Raw genomic sequence first — 17,723 nt, 5'->3', positions numbered from 1 at the left:
TGCTGTGCTTTGTTTAGTACTGTGATGTGACGCCACCATGCTATTTATAACCTCTTCTTTCTCTTCTACCCCGTGGTGAGATGCACTCGGTTGATTCCTTTCCTCAGTTTGTGCCGAGTCTTGATGGCGGTGGAGAAGAGTGTGATGCCGTCTTCTACATAGGCGACAGGACATTTGTAACTTACACTGGTAAGCAGAATGCCCAGGCACCAAACAGTTAAAACACAGATTGTTGGTCTTGACATAATCAGCTCTTTCTTTAGGTTGCAGTTTGGTAAAATTCTTACAATGATATGGTCTTACAATGGTATAATGTATGTTTTTCTTTACAGAGCACGCAAGTTCTTTCATTTGGCTGTGACGTGGTAGCTGTGGCAGTTACTAAGTGTGAACGTTCTCTTACAGGTTTGTCACGGCTGCTACAAGTCCCTGACACGGACAATACAAGTTCTAAGGTACGGTATCTTGACTGCAAGAAATCTTTTAAATTCTCCCAAGTTGGTAGTTCGTCCTCTGATTTTGAATAAGCTGTCTGCTCCCATTCTTTGTGGGACTCCGGGTCCAACTTCTGTATCACAAGGAATATAATTATAGGATCCCAGGAGGTCGTAGGTATATTTAAATTTTCTAAATTATTCAAACAATCTGTCGTGACGTCTAATAAATTTTTTAATTGATTTGCAGACTGAGAACTAATTTTCTTCTGATTAAATAATTTCTTCAAAACTGAGTTAATTATTAATCTTTTATTTCCATACCTTGACTTCAAAATATTCCATGCTTTTTTATAATTATTTTCCGTGACTTGAACAGGTTTTAATAATGTTTCTGCCTCGCAGCTGACTGTACTCTTAAGATAATGTAACTTTTGTACGTCACTTAAAGCCGGGTTCTTATCGACTAAGGAGGTAAATAGGTCTTGAAACGTAGGCCAATCTTCATAGTTTCCAGTGAATTTAGGTAATTCGATTCTCGGTAACCGAACAAGGTTTTCGGTATCCGCAATAATCTTAGAATTATTTGGTGAGGACGTTAAAGTACTCGGCGCGGCTGCTTGTGTGAAAGATTGCAAAAGATCTTTTAAATCGGCTAACAAGACGAGATACAAATCTTCGAACACGAAGTAATCTTCATTTTGAAAATATGGTAGCTCTTGTCTTTGTTCTTTCGGTGTTATTTTTACCAATTGTAGATGCGTTTGCTTAAATGTAGTCCAATATTCTTCGATACATTTGATTCTTGCTTCTACATAACCTCTTGTCAATCTGGCTTTTGGACATTTCTTTAAATTAATTTGAGATTTGTTTAAGAGCTCAGCGGTATCTTCTAAAACATTCAAAAGTTCATCCATAGTACCGTCCAACCAGAAAACGGAATAAAATTGTAATATTTATAAATTATTTGTCTTTAAATCACTGGAATGTGGTTTACGGCTTACTGGAAAACAATATTTTCACTGACCGGCGTCCATTTTCGATAGCTTGTATGTTCAAAAAAATCCGCTCGAATTTGACCAATATGTATGATGTAATTAGGGTTCAATTTAGTTTGCGTACTATCCGTAAAGAAAAACTGTGTGTGGTTGCAACGACATTTATTGTGCGACTGACTTCACTTTTGACAAGTAAAAATATCGTAATTAGCAAAGAGTATAAGGTTAGTAACAACACTTTGATAAAATTAAATATGACACAAAGGATTACTTTTTTTTTTTTATTGCCCTTGTAAACAGACGAGCATACGGCCCACCTGATGGTGAGTGGTTACCGTCGCCCACGGACTTCAGCAATGCCAGGGGCAGAGCCAAGTCGCTGCTACTATTTTAAGAATATAGTATAAAAAATAATTATTAAAATAAATACTTTGAAAACTATGTACACGAATAAGTTTCACACGTTATTTAGGACCACTTTTTTTTGTGGCGACTCTCTGAAGAGGTCGTTTTCTTTCAAGAACAATCTTCAAACGCCATAATTTTCTGATATAACTAATCAAGAAATTAATAGATTGGGGAAAAAGTATTTTCGCATTATAGTATGTATGAACTTATAATAAAATCTCTTTGGCTGTACTATTTGTATCTGGCTGGTTTTGGTATCATTAAAAGTTTAAATTTTTTAAAGAAGATAATTCCAAATTCAAATTAGGAAAATGTGTGATTTTCGTTTATTTTTCGTACTGTCAAGATGAGTAAATCTAAAATGAAGAAATTCGATACATTTTAAAATTTTACTACAAAAAAGGTAAAAATGCGACGCAAGCCGCGAATAAAATTTGCGATGCTTATGGACCTAGTGCAGTGTCTGTGAGAGTAGCAAAAATTTGGTTTAATCATTTTCAATCCGGAAATTTTGATGTCAAAGGTGCACGTCGCTCTGGTCGCCCTATTACGGATAAAATTTATGCTATTTTTGAAAAAGTGGAGCAAGATCCGCATATCAGTAGTTACGACGTAGCTGAAAAACTGGGAATTGACCCCAAAACAGTTTTAGCGCATTTGAAAAAAACTGGGTACACAAAAAATCTCGATATTTGGGTACCTCACGAGCTCACTGAAAGAAACCTAATGAACCGTGTACTCATTTGTGATTCTTTATTACGACGTAATGAAACCAAACCATTTTTGAAGAAGCTGATAACTGGTGATGAAAAATGGATCACGTACGACAAGAACGTGCGAAAAAGGTCATGGCCAAAGGCCGGTCAGGCTTCACAGACTGTGGCGAAACCCGGGTTAACTCGCAACAAGTTGATGCTGTGTTTGTGTTGGGATTGGAAGGGCATTATTCATTATGAGCTGTTACCACCAGGCAGGACCATCTATTCTGAACTCTACTGCGAACAACTGATGAGATTAAAGCAAAAAGTCGAGAGAAAGCGACCGGAATTAATCAACAGAAGGGATGTGGTTTTTCACGATGATAACGCTAGACCTCACACATCTTTAGCCACTTAGCAAAAATTAAGAGAGCTTGGCTGGGAGGTATTCATGCATCCGCCGTATAGTCAGATTTCCACCTATTTCGATATGTTCAGAATTCTTTAGGCAGTGTCAGGTTAACATCACGAGAGGACTGCTAAAACCAATTGTCGCGATATTTTGATCAGAAACCTATAAGATGGCATAAAGTTATCGAACAAAATAGTACCTATATACTTTAGTTAAATGTAAATAAACGATATTAAGAAATGTTGTTAATTTTCTTAAAAAATGCGAAGAATTTTTTTCCCCAATCTATTATATTTGAGCTTAAAGAACAAATTGTAATTATTATTTTCAGCAAGACCTACTTGAACAAAATTTAGTTTTCATGTCAATGTTTTCAACTTGCTTTTTCAGAAACGGGAAACGTCTCAGATGGAAAACGAGATGAAGATGCAAAATTTATCTTTAGAAACCGACAAATCGTCCCCAAAAACCCAACGTCTCGATGCTCAGCCTACCGGAAAATGGCTATCTTCAAAATTAATGGAGATTTTATTGCGTCACAAGTTAAATTATGCGTGAACACGAAAAATGCCTCAAATACATTCCCAAAAAACCTTTCGTATTAACATTGATGTGGACATTTACAACAAGTGAGCATTTCCCTCTGAGTGATCACAGAGCAAAAAATATGTTCTAGTATTAAATGAAGTTTAGTAGATTTAGTATCTAGTAAATTTAAAATTAATTTAGAATAATAGAAACTTATAGGTGTTGAAAACATTGTAAAATCCATTAACATTCAACACGTCGTGACGAATTATCAATTTTTGAAGTTGAGAAATTCTACGAGCATCGACAACTCATTTTGTATGAAGAGGTAAAATGTTTTCTTGTAAGGAGTTTATTTATCAATGAATTTTTTTTATTCCAAATCGATTTGAAAAAATGTCTAATAAGTGAATTAAGATTTAAAAATTCACTAAATCAATTGTAGTAAATAAATAACGTGTAGGGCTATATTTTTGCCAGGATCACGACGTGTACTAATGAAAGCCTCTGTAACACCCCGCCGAGTAAACAGATTGGTAATATATCCAGAGCCAATTTCACGGCGTATTGTCGGTAAGGCTTACAGTTGAAATACTATCTCGTCTACAGATAAAATAAACACGAGAATATTCGGTGCTTTAATTAATTAGGGATAAAGTAATTGTTACCAAATGAATAGGAACGAAGGAACGAATGGTCAAGCTATCACACATTTCAAACCATAAGTTCGAAGTTGAATGAGGATCAAGGACTTGACGAGGATACTTTGCTTGGAGGTGTCTTTGGCATTGATGGTGTCTATAGACGGTAGTAGGCATTTACCGCAAGGAGGGCCGTCACTTCATGTTTTCGACATCAATAGATGACATTAGTATTAAATTTATTGCAATAGATGTATTTGTAGTAATTTTTCTAATGAAAAACGTACCTAACGCGTTTTCAGAAGAGGTATCTACGAACAAGGAATAGGATCGTGTAATAAAAATCAAAGCGGCAGAAATTACAAAGTGCGTAATTACCAGCGGTAGATCGTCTTGTGACGTAAGGGTAAGTACCATCTCGACCTATTTCTGCCGTGTAGCATTAATGCTATCCGGTCTGAAGGGACGAGCAGCCCAGGGTGGGTGGCATTACGTTGTCGATGTGTATTGGCTCCGGTAACCATTTAACATCAAGTCGGTCATGAGCTCGTTCACACGTATAAGCAATATCAAGTTCTTATTATTATTATTTTTCCTACCTTGCTGATAGCCTTGAGAGGCTATTTCAGCTTCACCCTAACGTTTGTAGGTGAGCTCACAAGGCTCAAACCGGAGAGCTGCTAACACTGACCCTAGCAAGAGCAGTGTTTCGCAGAATCTACCACCGGATCGGAAACGCGACCCACTGAGAAGATCCGGCGAGAAACTTAGTGGGCTTAAGTTCTTAGTATTACAAATTGTACCTGTACCACCGGTGGCTTAGACCACGTCCGAACGCTTTGCGGCAGAATTGAGAGAACGGTATCACCAACCTCACCATCACCAAACTTAACACCGCACACATTTAAGACACGTAAACTAACGAAACACTGAAAATAGAACATCAGAGAGACAGTCAAATAAACAGCACAGAAAACAAATTCAGAAGTTATTTAAAATGATTAGAAATTAAGAAAGAATAAGAACCGAAAATCACTTAAAACTTATATGGCCACATTAAACGACAGTGGTAAGAGTGTAATGAAAAGAAAGGTTCCGTTTCTGCGACACATACATTACACTTAATGTCCCTCTTTTGTCCACAATGTATGTGAAGTTTTCGTATAAAATTTTATGAAGCTAGGTCTTCAAGACTCTCCGGCAATCTGATGACCCATATTACGTTCCCGTTTTATTGTTCTAGTCTTGGAGCAAATATAGAAAATATACTTTTTTTTTTGCAGTTATATTATGTTTAGTTATTCAATTGTCAAAGCCACACAGAAAGCCACAGGCCCGAGACTCTTTTGAACTACCATATTTTCTACTTCTCTTATAAATGAGGCCGTCAGCACGAAAGTGGCCTATCCGACAATTCATATTCGTGCTTATGTAAGTATTGCAATTTATTTAAAACATAATAAATTTTGATGCAAAATCGGCCTATCCCTAGTTTCATCCATAGATAATAGATGCCTTTGTAAACATCATTTTAGCGCGTATTTTTTGCTCATTATCTCCATACTAACTATGGTAAGCTTAGGCCACTTTTGCGCTGACGGCCTCAATTAATCACGTTTAGTTTTATTATTGGCAGGGCGCATCTGAACTACGTACGTCTCCGCTGGGAAGCATTCGGTTTGCAGTAAGTACAGCACAATTGAATTAGATATTGATATTTTAGATTTCCACACATTTCATTGTGGATTCCAATATTCATTCAGTTGTTAATAGACTCCGATAGTAACTTAACAGTAAGAGCTCGTCTGCACATAAACACAAAAAAAAACTTTAATAAATATACGTACATATTCTTAAACTATTAGTCTGGCCATCTTTATACTGTCAAGTACTTATATAAAGTTATAAATAAATAAATACTGTTACATAAAAACTTTTCTTTTTTTTTCAACTTTTTAATTATTTCGAATTTGGAACACTTATAATATTATAAAAACTTCTTTCGATTTTTCGCCATTTCACATATTTTTTTCGAGTTCGTTATCCGGAATTTATAAGAGCTGAAGACTGGATCTCATCTAGCCCAGACCTCAACCCTTTAGACTTCAAATTATGGTTAGTTTTAGAGGACATGACTTGCTTTTAACAACACGGCGACATTGAGGCTTTTGAAAAAATCTTTGGAGCAAGCGGTGGCGAAATTTCCCTTGGAAACAGTGCGTAAATCCATAGGTTCGTGACCAAGCAGATTAAAGGCATATATAAAAGCTAAAAGTGGCAATTTCGAATAGAATTTTTATTTTTATTTTTGCTGAGACTTTAATAAACATATCGGTATACATTTTAATAATATTACACTACTTAAATAAAAATGCATTTTCATTTGTAACAGAACTTATGGCTGAACTTGCTACTTAGTCTGGCCATAAATACTGTTACAATTAAAAATAAACAACATATTACATTTGAATTTGGAATCAGTCATTTTTATATGATTGCTCATTGAGTTTTCTCATTTTGACGCCAATACATTGTACAATATTTTGCGATATTAAAATGGAGTGGGGTGATAAAGAGAACCGAATCGCTGTGATTGCATTACACAAATTAGGTATGGAGCCAAATGCAATTTTGAAAACTCTCCATACGCTTGGTATTAGTAAAATGTTTGTGTACTGGGCTATTAATAGGTGCAATGAGACCTCCTCTGCTTGTGACAGAAAAAGATCTGGCCGTCTACGTAGTGTTCATTTGAAAAAGGTGGTCAAAGCAGTAAGGGAAAGAATTCTAAGAAATCCTGTCCGGAAGCAAAAGATTTTATCTCGGGAAATGAAAATAGCACCCTAGAACCATGTCGCGTATTTTAAAAGATGACTTAGGAGTTGCAGCCTATAAGAGACGTACTGGTCATTTCGTAACTGATAATTTAAAAGAGAACAGGGTAGTAAAATCGAAACAACTACTGAAGCGGTACGCAAAGGGATGTCATAAAAAAAATTGTTTACGGATGAGAAATTTTTTACAATTGAGCAACATTTTACAAACAAAATGACCGTATTTATGCTCAAAGCTCTAAGGAAGCTTCCCATTAGTCGACAGAGTGCAACGTGGGCGCTATCCGACTTCAGTGATGGTTTGGTGGGGTATTAGCTATGAAGGAGTGACTGAGCCATACTTTTGTGAAAAAGGTATCAAAACATCGGCACAAGTGTATCAAGATACCATTCTTGAGAAGGTAGTGAAGCCCCTTAACAACGCCATGTTCAATAATCAAGAATGGTCCTTCCAGCAAGACTCGGCGTCAGGTCGTAAAGCTCGGTCTACGCAGTCTTGATTGGAAACGAACGTTTCGGACTTCTTCAGAGCTGAAGACTGGCCGTCATCTAGTCCCGATCTTAATCCGCTGGATTATGATTTATGGTCAGTTTTTGAGAGCACGGCTTGCTCAAAACGGATTTCCACGGTGAAGGAATAACATCGTGTAATAAAAATTAAACCCGCAAAATTAAAATTTGCGTAATTACTGGGGGTAGGACCTCTTGTGAGTCCGCGCGGGTGGGTACCACCACCCTGCCGATTTCTGCCGTGAAGCAGTAATGAGTTTCGGTTTGAAGGGTGGGGCAGTCGTTGTAACTATACTGAGGCCTTAGAACTTGTATATCAAGGTGGGTGGCGCATTTACGTTGTGGATGTCTATGGGCTCCAGTAACCACTTAGCACCAGGTGGGCTGTAAGTTCGTCCACCCATATAAGCCATAAAAAAAATACATATAGAACCACACATGTTGCTGTCTTTAAAACCATATATTCAGATTTCAGTATTTATGTTCACGATTCACGCTACATTTCCATGCACACGAAACGGTAAACGATTGCAAGTGTAAATAGACTTAATAGTTTGAATGGTCCAGATTTGTGCAAGTAAGTGCACTTTACCTATCGCATGAATAGGAGCAACGAAATATTTCATAACTCGAACAACTTGGCTCGTATTCAACTAACTCTAGTCGGCGAAGGGTATTGTATCAACACCTGATTGATAATTTATAGCGATGCCGGCTTAAATAATAACTACTTATATATTTTGAATCATAGAAAATAATACATTCTAATTTAAATTGCCTTCGGGATGCTTTCTGAATATTTTGACAGTATATCCTTCTTAAAACCGGATTTGAAAACAGTTCTTAGCGATAACGAAGGCCTTGTGGCCTTGGCATTGCTTAATGTCCATAAGCAAAAGATACCAATCAAATTCAATAAAAAGTAAAGTTGCACAAGTATACCCTTTGCGTGTACCAAGCTACTGTCAAGATTGTCAATTGAAATTTAAATACTGTCACTTATTATTTTTTTCAATTACAGGGGACTGCAGATTCCGTCCTTTTGAAATTTTGAAACTTTTTCTTAATAACAGCTCTCTACTTTATAATCAAACGTTTTAATTGTTCGAGGTTTAACTTTATTCAAGAATGTCATACTTCGAGGTATGGACGTTTCAAAATACAATTAATTGAAATGACATTTCTCGATCGAAAAGTTTCAACAAAGTTAATTTCAAACTTATATCTTCCAAAGCATAAGTACGCACTATACATATATGCTATGAATACTTTTGGGGGTGAACGCAAAGGGAATATTTTGCTCAGTAGACCCCGAGCTGGCAATATAGCCCGGCCGTTCCAATATTGTTGTTCAGAACTTGCATTTGTGGTAACTTACTTATCTTTGTATCTTCTTCGCTTTTTGCAAGTTTTTGATAAAATTAAAGCTACTTTCACGGTACCTATAACCTCGCGTTTTTTTCTATAACGCTTAAAAAACGTAAAATATCAAACAGTAAGTTTTTTTCTTGCCACTTATTTTTATTTCTATGAAATCTAACTGTACCTACAATATTCAAATTTTCTTGTAATAAACGCTAAATTTTATATTCTGTTAAATCTCACGACTAATTCTATCGTTGTTTCCTTTCATGCAAAAAATCCTATGTTCCGAACAGAACAATGTGTTTTCCACCTCATTATATCTTATACGTACTGTCTATACGTTAGCAGAAGTCCCAAAAATGCCAACCAGTATTGCACCTTATACCATTGTTATTCATTCAACCTACAGGCCGCATCTCCATTATCTCGACGAGGATAATTTCGCTACAGGAACGAATAAAAAAAGACACGTTAATTAGGATGTCAGGGTACGCAAATAATAATCTCGACACAGCTCATTCCGTATGCAGTGCGGGTTCGCGGCCCAAAAAAATATCTTACCGTTTTAGACAATGCAATTACAGAAATACATAATAATATTTAAATTAAAAGCTGACGGAAAATTGTAGCACAAAAACTTGAACTGGATATTTAAATAGAATGGGAATATGCGTTTATTATGTACGATTCTTTGTTTTTTTTGCAACTAGGCAATCTCAGTATATAATTCACGCCCATGAACATAGAGTCTCATTGATATTCTCAGGTTTACTAACATAAAGAGCACGCTTCTCAAGGATCAATAGAAAAGCTCATTTTGTTTTATTCAAGCACTCGAAGGGAACGCCCGAACCCTTTCAAGGGTGTGAATGTTTGCTCACATTTCACTATGCCTCAGACAGCTTCGAAGATGTGGGAACGTGGGCAATTAGAATGGTCCAAACAAACAATCTGAAATATATATAGACAATAGGTTTTGTTTTTTTGTTAATCGGACTATTACCTATTATCGAACTGATTTTTAATAGATTTTTTTTTTTGGATAAGGGATGTTTATTAACAATAACATTCTTGAACAATATGAAGATCAGTAAAGGTTAGTTTTTATTGTCAACCACAATAATTTTTCAATTTCATAATCATTTCTTCATCTGATGGTGAATTGTTACTGTCGCCCGGCATTGTCTAGGGCCTAGGGCATAGCCAAGCCGCTGCCTACCGAAAATGTAAGAAGCGTACCTATAAATAATTTTTAGTTTAAAGAATTTCATGACCTTTTAATGCTCTTAAATATACCTAGTCAGGTCATAAATTCTGTCACATGTTTAATGTAAAATAATTGAAACAAGTTTATTCATTATGTAACCATTCATATACCAAAATGAACTTAACAAAACATAGATTCTTATGACACTAGAGTTTATTCAAAATGACCTCCGCGATTTTGAATACAGGCCTTCAATCTGCGCGGCCAGTCGTCTATCGCAGCACGAACGAGGTCCATGTCAATATCGGCGGCTGCCTTAATCAAGGATGTCTTGAGTGACTCCAAATTGGGATGAGGCTTTGAGCACGCCTTTTCCTCCAAGTGTTGCCATATCTTGTAATCTAACGGATTCAAATCTGGACTGGAGGAGGGCCAGTCTTCGTGCCGGCACGAAGACTGGCCCTCTTCAGTCCAGATGAAGTCGATTTGACGCGCCGCCAGCCAGTCTTGTGTGCTCTTCGCTCTATGAGCTGGCGCCGAATCTTGTTGGAATACCCAGTGCCTGTTATTGAACATGGTATGAGAAACAGGTTCCACAAGGTTCATCAGGACTGTATTTTGATACACAACTGCATTCGTTTTTACACCTTTCTCACAAAAATGTACCTCTGTTAAGCCCCAATAAGAAACTCCCAACCATACCATGAACGAGGATGGAAAATGACCTCGTTGGACACGCGGAATACGGTTGCTCGCTTCTTCACTACTATGTGCGTACACCTTATCATTTTGTTTGTTGTAGCTCTCTTCTACGGTTAAAGTTTTTCATCCGAAAAAAGAATTTCCCGATATTTTTTTCCCGCGTACCGCTTCAACAAAGCGCGGCATCTCTTCAGTTTCAGGTCCATTAGACGAGCATTCAAACAATGTCCTGTTTTTCTTCGATATGCCCGAAACCCTAAGTCTTCATTTAACACCCTTTTCACCGTGGTTCTGCTTAACCCCATCTGAAGGGCCAACAGTTTCTGCTTACGTTTGGGATTTATTTGAATTCGCGCCTTCACAGCTTTTATCACTGCTGGAGTCCTAACAGACCGAGGGCGACCACTTCTTGACCTGTCATCTACACTAGAGCCTTCATTGTATCGTTTGATGGTACGATAAACGAATCTTTTGGTTATATCCAAATTTTTCAGTATGTTAAAAATTTGAATTGGCGCGTAACCGCAACGATGCAACGCAATAACTGCAACACGGTCTTCTTTAAGCGTCCACTCCATATTTAAAAATGAGTAAAATTCTAAAAGTATACATTTTTATTGTCATGAACAATTCGAAATTCGAATTCAATAAACTTTTTTGTGGCCAGCATTCTAAAAGAAAAGTTTTTACTGTGTGACAATACTTATGACCTGACTAGTTATAATGCATAATATGATTTGGGTAACAAAACATCCCATAATATACTTACTGCGTTTTCAAATAACATTTAATAAATAATAATCGCCTTTTTAGTTCGTGTATTATAATGAGTTAATTTGCGCAAATACCTACACATTGTTATAATTTGTTGCTCAAAAGGCTAATGCATAGTAGATATGTTATAAATTCTTAACACGTGCTGCGTTTCGTTTAGCTACCAAACTAATGACCATCTCCGACATATACCTATATATTTTTTTTGTTAGAAGGAAATAGCCAGACTTCCGCCCTCCACGGGGGATGGCGGGGGGGCATGTTGGAGTCGACTAAAAAGCTGGTGTCGCTCGACCACTCAAGTCCGAACCTCGCCTGAGACAGAACTCATGTAAAGGCAAAGGGGGAAAGTGAAGCGCTTAGTGCGGAGCACATATTTCCCATCACCCTCCCCCTCGGGACGCCGGACTGGCGATGGTCGGCGCTACGACCATCAGCCCTCTCGGTTGGCAGGCTATCCGAAGTCCGCCTAGCGCGCCGGTTAGAATGGTCGTAATACCCACGGAATACCCCGCTGGGTTAGAACCAGCGTTTTTTTTTATTGCCCTTGTAGGCAAACGAGCATACGGCCCACCCGATGGTGAGTGGTTACCGTTGTCAGCAATGCCAGGGGCAGAGCCAAGCCGCTGCCTACCGACCAAGCCGCTGCCTACTGGCCAAGCCACTGCCTACGTGCTGCCGCGTGGGTCGAGGATGACCGACCTTCCATCACCCGGATGCTCTCGCGTAAAACGCGTGCAGAGCAGCTTGCACGTCATCTTTTCAGGGCCCCTCGCCGGTCCACAGACCGACATGGGAGGGGGCCCGAAAATGTTAAATATTATGATATAAATATAAATTTAGTATTAACTATGCGTGTGGTTTATGTTCACACGCATAGTTAATACACGTTTGACAGTCTGTCAACAATTCATTTAGATATTGATCGTCCAAATCTTGGACGGACCACGATTTTTGCCCGTCTGTTGACTTGAGCGTCCGAATCTCGGACGCACGTAGTCCCTATTTTGAACTTTTAACAGTTAATTATAAAATTATGGTTTATTCTTTTTAACACATTTAAAACTGTACCCAATGAATCGACTTTCTCTCTCATACATTATTTACAACAAAATAGCTGAAGGGTGAAGGGGGCTGTGTGAAATGTGAATTGTGTCTGAAATTCAGAATCAGTGTTATTAAGTGTATAATCTATGATCAGTGTGAAATTCGAGTTCAGTCCGGTCGCACGTATTTGCGAATTTGTAAAATTATCGGTTCAGTGAATTTTTTTTATTGCTTATTAATGGAATCGTAAGTATTAATTCATTATATTTTACTAACATGGAGTAAATGTTATTTGCATTTTATGACAAGAGCAGTATGTAAAGCAACGGCCTCGTCATTTTTTGAACCAAACGGTCGTCTTTAGTTGGTAGTTTTTAATAGAAAAATTAATAAAATCCAAACGATTTTTTGTAATGAGATACATATTTTAATGAACTTAAATATGAGTATTAAAAAGGACGTGTATTTTAGTCACAAATGTAAAAATTTCGACTTCAAAGATGTGAACAGTTGAACACACTCAAGCGTCCGAATTCCTGACTCGTAACACAGGGTTTTGCATAACAAAATGGCCGATGTTGAACAAATAAAATTAAATATACGGCGCTTGAATTTCATATTAATTTTTTTATCGATTTTTGTTTTTTTTGTTTTAGGTACTTGATTTTTTTATATTTTGTATAGTAACCGGCAAACATCTTGAGCAAATGACCTTGACTGCGCAGAACCGAATTTTAGATCACTTTGGTGGTGAGGGTGAGGCGCGACGGCAGGGGAAATCGTATCGAGGGCGTTATTGGTAGATCAGTCGAACCTTGCGTCCCGCACCGCACCCTCTTTCCGCTTGCTCCCAAAAGTACGCTTGCGTACAGTGAAAAGTCTATCGTTATTAATCGTTAAGTTATTTGTTATAATTGCTTGTTGACTTTGTTGCCATTGCTATTTGTTGAGTGTTTGTTGATTTTTTATAAAAAATACACTATGCCGCGACAAACTGGTGTAGTATTCAAAAGAAAGGGTAGAAAAATTGTGTACGACGTATATTGCTTCATTACAAAACAGGGGAAGAATGATATGGAAAAAGTAAAACAGACTTCGGAAGCAACAAAAACATCAGTGAGTACTGTTAGGTGCATTATTAACGAAGCTAAAGGCTCTGGCTTGCTCGCCGTGTTTGGGACTCCGGGTAAGAAAAGATCAGGGAAGAAGAAAGTTACCGGAATGGATAGTTTCGTTCAATCTGTAATAAAAAGATGTAATCATAATAACTACATAACAAGCAGCGAAACTCCGTACCGTAGAAAGGCTTCGAAAAATTTAAAGAAGATATACATTTTAATGGCTCGGAATGAAGTTTACTACGAAGTATGAAAGAGCTAGGCTTCAGATGAAAAAAAAAACAGAATATAATCGGAAGCTGGTAATTGAAAAAAGTAACATTTGATTACTACGAATCGAATATCTTCAAAAAATAATTAATTATAGACAAAAAATAAGATCGAACCGACCGAGTTGTAAACTACACCGATGAGCCCTATGTCGAGTCATCACGATGATGGTGACTCGGGTGATGAAAACAGTGATGATGAGGATGGTCAAGATTATGATAACGAAAAAAAAATACAAATACCAGCTTCGCTTCAACTGAACGAAGACCTGGCAACAGCTCTAGTTTTGACTTAATAGAAGGAATATCTATTTTACCCCAAGATTAAATTATTACAATTATTAACCTATATTTTTTGTTGATGTTCTAATAAATATATAAATAAATACATATGTTGATTTTAATAATTTAATTGCATTATGACGCAGAGTAAATAATGTTTTTGCACGTGAGTGTACCATGCGCAAACTTACCCCCACTACGTCAACAAATGCTCAAGAAGTTTGCCGGCTATTATACTAGTGATTGGATTCTTTGCATAAGCCGACTTCTTGAACTAATTTATACTTTTTTATTTCCAGTCAACGTGCTGCAGCCCGTGGCCGAAGTAGAGGTGGTCGTGGTGGCGTTCGAAGTGTCCGCACACGTGGTGGTAGTCGCCACCAAGCCTCTGAATTGTAATTACCTCTTAAAACTAAAACCGAAATTAAGATAGGTATATTTTTATTTACGTTTTTGTTTATCATAATGCATAGATGGGTGGACGAGCTCACGGCCCACCTGATGTTAAATGGTTACTGGAGCCCAGATACATCTACAACATTTTTTTTGTTTTATTGCATAGATGGGTGGACGAGCTCACAGCCTACCTTATGTTAAGTGGTTACTGGAGCCCAGATACATTTACAACTTATTTTTTGGTTTGTTTTATTGCATAGATGGATGGACGAGCTCATGGCCCACCTGTTGTTAAGTGGTTACTGGAACCCAGATACATCCACAACTTTTTTTGTTTGTTTTATTGCATAGATGGCTGGACGACCTCACGGCCCACCTGATGTTAAGTGATTACTGGAGCCCAGATACATTTACAACTTTTTTTTGGTTTGTTTTATTGCATAGATGGGTGGACGAGCTCACGGCCCACCTGATGTTAAGTGGTTACTGGAGCCCAGATACATTTACAACTTTTTTTGGTTTGTTTTATTGCATAGATGGCTGGACGACCTCACGGCCCACCTGATGTTAAGTGATTACTGGAGCCCAGATACATTTACAACTTTTTTTTGGTTTGTTTTATTGCATAGATGGGTGGACGAGCTCACGGCCCACCTGATGTTAAGTGGTTACTGGAGCCCAGATACATTTACAACTTATTTTTTGGTTTGTTTTATTGCATAGATGGGTGGACGAGCTCATGGCCCACCTGTTGTTAAGTGGTTACTGGAGCCCAGATACATCCACAACTTTTTTTGTTTGTTTTATTGCATAGATGGCTGGACGACCTCACGGCCCACCTGATGTTAAGTGATTACTGGAGCCCAGATACATTTACAACTTTTTTGGTTTGTTTTATTGCATATAGATGGGTGGACGAGCTCACGGCCCACCTGATGTTAAGTGGTTACTGGAGCCCAGATACATTTACAACTTATTTTTTGGTTTGTTTTATTGCATAGATGGCTGGACGACCTCACGGCCCACCTGATGTTAAGTGATTACTGGAGCCCAGATACATTTACAACTTTTTTGGTTTGTTTTATTGCATATAGATGGGTGGACGAGCTCACGGCCCACCTGATGTTAAGTGGTTACTGGAGCCCAGATACATCTACAACTTTTTACACAAGCTCATTTTATATCTTTTATTTTAATGCCAATACGCATTTCAGACTCGTCTCAATAACAATCCAGGAGTTGCCACCCGGCCAACCCCTGGAAACGCCACAGCACCCTAAGAGGGTAAGGGTGCTCGCTCCTGTGGTGGCGAAACACCCGAGGTGTGTATTCTGGTACTTTTAAATATATTTAGGTTTAACAGCAAAACAGTATCTATAGCTTTGTTTTCAGTTCAGAAATGTGGAGATCGGACCTTCCGTCCTCGACCAGGAGGGACCAGGACATGGAGCTTCTGGTGCCATCACCTGCTCTGTAACTATATTATTCAACTAGCGACCCGCCCTCGCTTCGCTTCGGAAACATTAAATTTTATTATTGATAGCTGAGTCCTGCGATGTTACCCGCGGTTATTGTCGTACCGCGGGAGACGCCGCGGGGCAAAGCTAGTCTTAAAAAAAGTAGCCTTAGTTACTCCTTACATCATCACCTACCTATCAGTGAAAGTCTTGTCAAAATCGGTCCAGCCGTTCCAGAGATTAGCCGGAACAAACAGACAGACAGACAGACAAAAATTTAAAAAAAAATATTGGTGTACGTACCGTATATATATTCATATGTATGTAGTAAAAGGCGGTTATTTCAATATTACAAACAGATACTCCAGTTTTATTTATAAAGTAAGGCCAACCAGACGAGATAAAAAATGTAAACAAAGTTTCAGGAGTAAAAAAACATTTTTATTTAAATAAATTATTACATATAAAATAATTACTAGCATTGATTTAAATATTCTTTCTATTTTGTAGAATCCCTTCGTCCTCTCGACCTCTTCGCGACGACGAGATTATGGCTTTGCTCAATTACGGTAAGTACATTATGACATCAACCTTATTTTTTATTGCATAGATAGGTGGATGAGCTCACAGCCCACCTGGTGTTAAGTGGTTACTGGAGCCCATAGACATCCACAACGTAAATGCGCCACCCACGTTGATATAAAAGTTCTAAGGCCTCAAGTATAGTTACAACGGTTGCCCCACCCTTCAAACCGAAACGCATTACTGCTTCACGGCAGAAATAGGCAGAGTGGTCGTACCCACCCGCGCGGACTCACAAGAGGTCCTACCACCAGTAACCTTTTTATAAATAATTGTGAAAGTAAAATACCTATTACGATCGAAAACACAACTTATAACTATTTTTCTTTTAGGCAGCGAAGAAGAGTCGAGGGGAGAGGAGGAGGAAGATGTTGTGCAGCCGCCGCTGGTGCCCCGGTCGACAAGGATGTGGATAGACGAAGAGGATGAGGAAGTTGAAAGAGGAGAAGGGAGGCTTAACTTTAATTTTGAGTGGCCTCCTCAACCTCTTCGCCTATCCACGTCTGCCTCACCGACGGCTCTTTCGCCATCCGAGATAGAGCCGAATAATAAATTTAAATTTGAATGGAGAAAGGTGCCACTGCCTCAAATCGAACCTTATTTAAGGCGAGAACCTTTCTCCCAAATTACTGGTCCAACGGTTTCATTCGCGACTCCATACGAAGCATTTATTGCCATATGAAATAATGGAAGTGATAGTCACGGAAACCAACATTTACCCACAGCAGCTGGCAACGGTCATATTGGAGAGTGGGACGATTCACCCTCATAGTCGGATTACTCGATGTCAAGATACAAATGTAAACGAACTTTACACGTATTTTTTCATCGTTCTGTGTGCTTAGTGCGAGTTTTTTAACGTTCTCGATAGCGTAAAAGTTAACCCAATTTTGTATCCAGTTGGAACAGCGCCCCTAGCGGCAAACGTAGACAAATGATCCCATTCCATACAAATATGAGCTAACTTTTACGCTATCGAGAACGTTATAAAACTCGCACACTGACTATGAGGTTGGTCATCAAAACTCGTTTAGATGAGTACTGGTGTAACTTGCTTACAA

At 38.2% G+C, this 17,723-nt stretch overlaps 1 protein-coding gene across 1 annotated transcript; it reads left to right on the top strand.

Moving 5' to 3' along the window:
• The first annotated feature begins 80 nt into the window (after window positions 1–80).
• On the top strand, window positions 81–17,491 carry LOC149500981 (uncharacterized). Its single transcript, XM_089734953.1, has 6 exons — window positions 81–189; window positions 14,527–14,622; window positions 15,771–15,945; window positions 16,016–16,096; window positions 16,591–16,649; window positions 16,995–17,491. The coding sequence occupies exons 1-6, from the start codon at window positions 81–83 to the stop codon at window positions 17,342–17,344; spliced, it is 870 nt and encodes a 289-aa protein (XP_089591079.1). The 3' UTR covers window positions 17,345–17,491.
• Window positions 17,492–17,723: the final 232 nt, after the last annotated feature.

The sequence above is a fragment of the Bombyx mandarina genome, chromosome 18 (genome assembly GCF_030267445.1).
Source record: "Bombyx mandarina strain Sakado chromosome 18, ASM3026744v2".
NCBI lineage: Eukaryota > Metazoa > Arthropoda > Insecta > Lepidoptera > Bombycidae > Bombyx > Bombyx mandarina.
This window is presented reverse-complemented; position numbering and strand designations above follow the sequence as displayed.

Bases quoted from the DNA above. Each gene is read 5' to 3' on its own strand.
- LOC149500981 (XM_089734953.1), top strand. From the start codon at position 81: ATGCACTCGGTTGATTCCTTTCCTCAGTTTGTGCCGAGTCTTGATGGC. The intron at 190-14,526 runs GTAAGCAGAATG...TTTTATTTCCAG, and splicing joins GACATTTGTAACTTACACTG to TCAACGTGCTGCAGCCCGTG. The intron at 16,650-16,994 runs GTAAGTACATTA...TTTTTCTTTTAG, and splicing joins TATGGCTTTGCTCAATTACG to GCAGCGAAGAAGAGTCGAGG.